At 32.4% G+C, this 7,923-nt stretch overlaps 1 protein-coding gene across 1 annotated transcript; it reads right to left on the bottom strand.

Moving 5' to 3' along the window:
* Positions 1 to 3,503: 3,503 nt before the first annotated feature.
* On the bottom strand, positions 3,504 to 6,216 carry LOC126884003 (growth arrest and DNA damage-inducible protein GADD45 gamma-like). Its single transcript, XM_050649781.1, has 3 exons — positions 5,931 to 6,216; positions 4,643 to 4,862; positions 3,504 to 4,110 (listed from the first exon to the last, which is right to left on the bottom strand). The coding sequence occupies exons 1-3, from the start codon at positions 5,972 to 5,974 to the stop codon at positions 3,898 to 3,900; spliced, it is 477 nt and encodes a 158-aa protein (XP_050505738.1). The 5' UTR covers positions 5,975 to 6,216; the 3' UTR covers positions 3,504 to 3,897.
* Positions 6,217 to 7,923: the final 1,707 nt, after the last annotated feature.

Here is a 7,923-nt window from a genome sequence, read left to right as displayed (position 1 = left end):
GCAAAAACAATAATACTCAGGTACAGAATATAGAAAAGGGACAAGAAGATCTCATAAATATAACCTAGAAAGCTTGAAAGAAGACTCAACGAAATTTCTATATAAATTACGACTGGCCACAAAATTACAAAATGTGGGACGAGAAAATATAACAGCGGAAGAATTATACCAGCAAATTAAAAAATACATTCATGAGGCTGCAAGTGAAGCTTTGGGGTATAAATACAAACATGAAATAAAAAATACAGAATGGTGGTCGGAGAATATGCAAACGTTAGTAAACAAGAAGAAAACTGCTTATCAGAAATGGATGTCAACAAGAAAGGAGGAAGATCACAAGAGATATGCAGCAGTAAATCGAGATGTAAAAAGAGAAGTAGTGAAAAGTAAAAATGAGATGTGGGACCGAAAATGCGCAGAAGTGGATAGGTATATGGGTGGAACAAGAGTTGGGCAAGCGTGGAAGGTAATAAAGTCTCTCCAGAGGGAAGGAAAGGACAAATCTAACATAAAGTTAATAGATCTTAAACAGTGGAAACACCATTATGAGATTTTACTCACAGAAGATAGATGTAAATTCCAAGAGATCGAAGTGGAAGAATTAGCCGAACATACACAAATAGTTGAGATAACAACCGGAGAGTTAAGCGAAGCCCTCAAAAGATCTAAAAACGGTAAAGCAGCAGGACCTGGAGACATCCCAATTGAGTTGGTAAAGTACGGACCAAACATATTACATGAGATGTTGGTTCAACTATTTAATAAATGCTTAAAAGGACAAAATATCCCTGATGATTGGAATGTTGGATACATCAGCTCAGTATTCAAGAAAGGGGATAAACGCATATGCTCTAATTATAGAGGAATAACTGTTACCAGCTCAGTAGGGAGGTTGTACGTTCGAATAATAAAGAATAGAATAGACTCAGAATACGAAGACATGGAAGAACAAAGTGGATTTCGTGCAGGAAGATCGTGCACTGATAATATATTCGTTCTGCAGCAGGTAATAGAAAAACGGAAGGCAAGGAATCTATCTACCCACCTATTGTTTGTAGATTTGGAGAAGGCATACGATACGGTACCTTTGAAAAAACTGTTTCAAACATTGACGAAAGTAGGTCTCAGTAGAGAGTATGTGGATGCTATCGCAAATATATACAAAAATGCACGAAGTGTCGTTAAAGAAGGAAACTTTATATCTGAATCATTCCCTATATCAAAGGGGCTTAAACAAGGATGTTGTCTGTCTCCGACTTTATTTAAAATATATATTCAATCATCGCTAGAGCAGTGGAGGAAACAAGTATCCGGAATGGGAATAGACATAGGCAGTGGTAAATGTCTAACAACTTTGTTTTTTGCAGATGATCAGGTAGTCGTAGCGAATGATGAGGAAGACATGGACTACATGTTTAGAAAACTAAAGAAAGAATATGAAAAGTGGGGCCTCAATATGAATATGTCAAAGACAGAGTATCTTAAAATATGGGATGATGAAGAAGATCCCGAGTTAGAAATTAGAACCACGAAAAGATGTAATGAATATAAATATCTCGGATCTATAATATCTAAAGAAGGCACTACCAAAAGAGACATCAAAAGAGAACGCAGCAGGGCAAAAAAGCGGTAAACATTCTGAGCTCTCTACTGTGGTCTAAAGATATAAGGCAAGAAACGAAATTGACAATCTATCGTACCTTGGTAGAGCCTATTATGACTTATGGGGCAGAAGTTTGGCAGACGGCAAAAAAAGATAGGAAAAGAATAGAAGTAGTAGAAATGGATTATCTAAGGAGAGCGTGTGGTATATCTAAAAAAGATCACATCAGGAATGAAGATATTAGAAGGAGGACACATACTGTATATTCCAGTGTAGATAAAATTGAAACTAGACAACTAGTGTGGTATGGTCACGTGAAACGAATTAATGAAGATAGATGGCAAAAGAAAGCTTTAAATTACATACCACACCAAAGAAGAAGAAGGGGAAGACCTTCAGTTGCCTGGGAAGAAAATGTACGGCACATCATGAAAAATAGAGCCATCAAAGAAGACGAATGGATGGACAGAAAACGATGGCGGTCGAAATGCGAGAAGCGGCAGAGGCTGTATAGGAACCTCGCTGATAGATAACTCCTTTATTATTAATTTTACGAAAAATAGTGATTCTTAATAAAAAGTTCTGGATGGTCTAAAACCTAAAATACAACCATCTTATATCAAATTTTATCAATTTTATACGAGGTATGTCAAAAAAGATAAATTTAGATCAAAAGTACCTTTATATGTAGTTCAGAATACAGTAGGACCCCGCAAATCCGAACCCCCCCAAATCCGAACGTTCGGCAAATCCGAACCAACAGAAAGTGAAAAAATTAAAAAATTTAACGACAAAAACTTAAAAACATGTTTATTATACAGAGTAAAACCAGGAAATTGAACAATGTAGAATTAATAGGACTTTGACATTTAAAATTTCTTTAAAATGAATACATACTTTATACGTGCTGCTTATAAAGGTTAAATATAAACTCACGTCGGTCCTCTTGCAGTTAATTTAAGTCCAAAAACATGGTCCACACTCTTGCAAGAACGGTTTTAAACTGAAAATCAACGACAACGGAAGCTTTGAATTATTAGTTAGGCTAACTTTCGGATAATCCGAACTTTTCGGAATTCGAACAGGCTCTCCCCCCAATTAGTTCGGATTTGCGGGGTTCTACTGTATTTCAATTAGAAGGATGTAATTACATACTGAAACATAGTTTTTAATTCAAATAACTTTTTATAACAACAATTTTCGATATTGTGATTGTGAGAAGTAAACCTATTTTACTCTTGACCGAAATTCATATTTTTTGACATACCTCGTATAAAATTGATAAAATTTGACATAAGATGGTTGTATTTTAGGTTTTAGACCATACAGAACTTTTTATTAAGAATCGCTTTTTTTCGTAAAATTAATAATAAAAGAATTATCCGAATTGAAATAACTGAAAATAATGTTGGTTATCCATAATTTTTCAAAAAAAATTTTTTTCAATTAGAAGGATGTAATTGTATACTAGAATATAGTTTTTAATTCCCAACAACTTTTCATAATAGCAATTTTCAATATTGTGAAAAATAAAACTACTTTACTCTTGAACGAAATTCAAACTTTTTGACATACCTCGTATATTCAAAAAATTTGATATTTGATGGTTAAATCTTAGGTTTTGGACCATGGAGAGCTGTTAATGAAGAATAACTTTTTTTCGTAAAATTAATAATAAAGGTTTTCCATATGGATACAACTTACAGGGACATACTGTATAAGGAGTATTAAAAGGAAAAACTATTGAAACTGTTAATGAAATTTATTGTCAAAAGATATCTTCAAGTTTACTGCTGAATAAAAGTAGTAGTAAATGATTTGGAAGGTGTAATATTTGATAGACACGCTAAAATGAAAGATGTATCAGTCAAATTTGGACTACAGAAAGGAAACAAAAAAATTCTATCACTTGTTTATTCTCAAAAAATCTTACATGTTTCTCTTAACAAAATATTTATACATATTACAGAAAATCTCTTCTAATTATCTGTTACAAAATAAACTTATTAATAATAGAATCTCCAAAGTATTGTCAAACAATCTATACATAATCAATCCTACAATCATTGCAATGCCTGCTTCCTGCAGCAATGCAAAAGAAAAAGAAGGATCTTGTGTCCAATATAAATTTAAATTCATATCATTTATAGGACACATTCACCATAAATGCATTGTATGCCATTCAAGACATCATGATGACACCTATCACCCCAGAAGCACTGTAGCTGCCACCTGCAGGTTTTTTTTACCATTTTTTGAATATATTCATTGAGGTATGTTCAATCAGAATAAATTCAACTGGGCAATTCAATAATTGGTTTTGTTGACTGCTCCAAGGTAAAATCATAAAAATCTGCTAACATCTTCTCTGTGGGTGACATAGGAATCTCATCCTCTGGAGTAGATGGCAAACTAAAGTCTCTGGTTACTATGGCACAAGTGCAATTGGTTTGGTTTTCTGAGTAGGTTTCGCCACAATAGTCAGCTAATTTTTCACTGCTGTCCACCTGTAACAAAAGAAAGCAAAAATTTAGTTTTTTATTCTAAATAATCAAAACAATTTTTCATGAAGCTAATGGGTAATGAATAATTAATACGAACATCACAATAAAGATGCACTAGAAATAAACAAACCAAGACTAAGACACGATGAATATTACTAGGAGCACTCTCGAATCATGATTTACAATGTGCCTACCTACATTGTAAATTCCAAATCATAATCATGATTCGGGAGTGCTCCTCCTAACATTCAAGGTCTTGTTTGTTTATTTCTAGTGCATCTTTATTGTGATTCGGGAGTGCTCCTCCTAACATTCAAGTGTCTTGTTTGTTCATTTCTAGTGCATCTTTATTGTGATTTTAGTACACCTAGTTATTTTGAAATAATAAAAAATTGTAAGTATAAAATTCGTTTAAGTGCAAAGAAAGTAACAAAAAGCAGAACATTTGCAGTAATGAAATAATTTCTTATATTTCAAGTTATCAAAGTAAAGGATTGCAATGACTGGTATTTGACTAATAAATCATAAAACCTACCTGAATGACTGGTATGTAGTTTTCATAACAAAAGGCCTGTAACAATACTGTCTGCATATGGGCACTGGCATCGCCTGGTCTGGTTTGAGGAAGTAGGCAAAATATTACATCTTCAGGTGAACTTTCAAGGTGAGTTATGGTAGGAAGAAGTCCACAAATGAGCCGACTGTTTGATTTTGCTTGGGTTAGCATGGCGTGCATAGCACGACTTAGTTTAGTTCTGAAACAAAAGAAAAAACTCATTAATGTCATTGTTCTAAAAACGATCAGTGTTGTTATTTATTTATTAAGTGCTAAGTTTACGTATTAACTAGAGGCTAGAGAGTATCCACATAAAATCATGCAAGGAAGAGTGAGCTCTTGAAAACATTAAAAAACAAGATTTGTTACATGTGGCATACCTACTAAAAGCAATGTAATGATTTTGTTAAATTAATTATGTCAAAGGAAAAAAGTTGATACAGTGAAACTTGGATAATTCGAATCTCAGGGGACCGTTAAAAAAATTGAATTATCCAAAAATTCGAATTAAAAAATAAATCTACAAAAACAAGGATTACCTACAAAAACATCTGCAAATGATAAATATCAGTAGTTGATTAGCAAAAAAACAGTAAGTAGTTAATCATTTTTATCGCTTGGAGATGTTTTTGTTCCTATTCTTGCCCGAGTTTTGTCAATCTAAAAAAATTGACTAACAAAATTCTGCCAAAAATACCAATTAAAACATTTGCAAGCTATAAAAAAGACCGACTTTATTTTTTTCCAAAGAGATCCGAAATTTTTAGCTGCATTTTAGAATTTAGCTTCTCAGTAATTACAAAAGATTCTAAGATATTCAGAAAAGATAGCAGAAAAGTTCGAATTATCAAAAATATAATTCGAAGTATTCACGACTTTTTACCATTACTTATATAGGAAATGCTAGGGACCAGAATAAAAATTCGAATTAAAGAAGATTTCGAATTATTATGGAAGTTCGAATTAAGCAAGTTCCACTGTATTACTGAGTAAAGTGATAATAGTGAAAGATTTGAAGTTATAAATTTAAGTTAAAGCAAGTTTAAGTAATAAATTTAAGTTTAAGTACTAAATTATGTAAGTAATTAAGTTAATAAAAATTAATACAAAAATTTTGATATCTGAATTTTATTCTTCTTAAAAAACTTATATTTTATATCTATATCAAAGAATACAGACGCATATTGCGTCTAAATTGGTTGGTTATATGAATATCGATCAGAGAGAAAGCTAAAATTTCTAGAAGTACCTAAGAAATGATGCCTACCTGTTGAACATTTCAGATTTTTGGTTTTCAGTTTCCACACACATTTTTAAAGAACTGGTAGAAGAACTCAATCTAATGGATCGATACACTTTTGAACAATTTAAAAACTCAAAACTAGAAATTGTTTTACACTGCACTGTAATCCAAAAAGATGCTGATGGAGCTGGATGCAAAGTTGTGTAATATGTCACAATACTACTGTAAACACGTTAAACAAAATTACTATTCACTTGGCCACTCGCTACGCAATTTAGTTTTAGCGTGTTGGAACGTTTTTGACATTTGGATTCTGGAGACCGCATTTTTATAGGCGATCGAGTACGAACGAAGTGGGGATCTCTGTGAACCCATTGTAGTTCACGGAATACTTGTTCGGCGAAGGCTTTTTCCACCAGCGGTTGAATGGGAATTTGTGGGGAAATTTCTGTTTTGTTTTGAAAATCACTGATTGCATGGTAGCACAACAAAACAAGCGACTGAATACAAGTAATTGTTGAACCTTGAGGTAAAAAAAATTCATGAACAGTTAAATATTTTGTATAGGGGAAAAGATTTTAGAGTTTGGGATTTTCGAGTAAGGAAATATTCAAACTGTTAAATAGGAAAAATTTGAAAAGGCCTTTTAAATATAAGAATAAATATATTATTCGAATAAAATAAAAATAAATAAAAATAATAAATGGAGAATAAAATAAATAGAGATTAAATAGAGAATAAATAAAGAAATAAAAGAATAAATAAAAAAAATAAATTATGTGTAGTATAGATACAATAGTCTAAGTGAATTGCTGTACTGTATGTAGGATTTCTGCTTATAAGAAAATGATCTATTTATTTTTGAGTAATTACCAACAAGACTGTAATAATACATAGACAGCAACGAAGGGCATCTGACGTAAAATACTTGACGACGGGAAATTATCAAAAATTATCAGTAATAATTGCACAAGAGCTCTAAAATTCTATATTAATTTTAGAGATCGAGTGCAATTTGTTGCGATTATTTCATGAATAAAACTGTTCAAAACCAAAATGTTACTGTATTTATTGATGTAAGTACAAATTAGTATAATTAAACACACAGTTGTTATAAGTATTTTACGGTTGAAAGTCATCACTTTTATAATTTTTAAAACATTCATTGTCATTAATGTCACTGAATGTATTTTTTCGTAGCAACGAAGGGCATCTGACGTAATATACTTGACGACGGAAAATTATCAAAAAGTATCAGTCTAATTTAGATTTCTGTAGCTTTCTGTTGGTCAGAATCTCCTATGAATGAAATAATCAGTAGTAATTGCACAAGAGCTCTAAAATTATTGAATTTTTCCCGAGTGACACTTTGACAGTTGTAATTTCACGACCCGAAGGGGAGTGAAATTCAGAGACATGTAAAGAGAAGAGACTTGGCTAGGGATGTGCCACTCAATGCATCGAGGTGTAACGCCGACATAGGATTGAGTGGTCTAGCCATCTTTGTCTGTCACAGGCGCGGGATCGTTTGGTTAAAAGAGATAGATAGACCACCGATCGACTGTTTCCATGCTGTTTCCGCGTTACGCTTTTTTGGGGAGTATGCCGTGTCTAGGCTTAATATGTCAATGGTGAAATTATGTCAAAGTGGCACGACGGAAACAATTCGATAATAATTTTAGAGATCGAGTGCAATTTGCTGCGATTATTTCATGAATAAAACAACTGTTCAAAACCAAAATTTTATTGTAATTTATTTATGTAAGCACAAATTACTACAGTTAAACACACAGTTGTTATAAATATTTGATGGTTAAAAGTCATCACTTTTATAACTTTTAAAACCGTAATTGTCATTAATGTCACTGAATGTATTTTTTCGTAGCAACGAAGGGCATCTGACGTAATATACTTGACGACGGGATATTATCAAAAATTATCACTTTAATTTTTATTTCTGTAGCTTTCTACTGGTCAGAATCTCCTATGAATGAAATAATTGGGTATAATATCACAA

This window comes from Diabrotica virgifera, chromosome 4, assembly GCF_917563875.1.
Source record: "Diabrotica virgifera virgifera chromosome 4, PGI_DIABVI_V3a".
Classification (NCBI taxonomy): Eukaryota; Metazoa; Arthropoda; class Insecta; order Coleoptera; family Chrysomelidae; genus Diabrotica; species Diabrotica virgifera.
The sequence above is the reverse complement of the archived record's forward strand: the minus strand, read 5'-3'. Positions and strand labels throughout refer to the sequence as shown.

Excerpts from the sequence above, each read along its gene's own strand:
- LOC126884003 (XM_050649781.1), bottom strand. The coding sequence starts at position 5,974 with ATGTGTGTGGAAACTGAAAACCAAAAATCTGAAATGTTCAACAG. Across the intron at positions 4,863-5,930 it reads AAATCTGAAATGTTCAACAG|AACTAAACTAAGTCGTGCTA; the intron begins GTAGGCATCATT and ends CTTTTGTTTCAG. Across the intron at positions 4,111-4,642 it reads ACTACATACCAGTCATTCAG|GTGGACAGCAGTGAAAAATT; the intron begins GTAGGTTTTATG and ends CTTTTGTTACAG.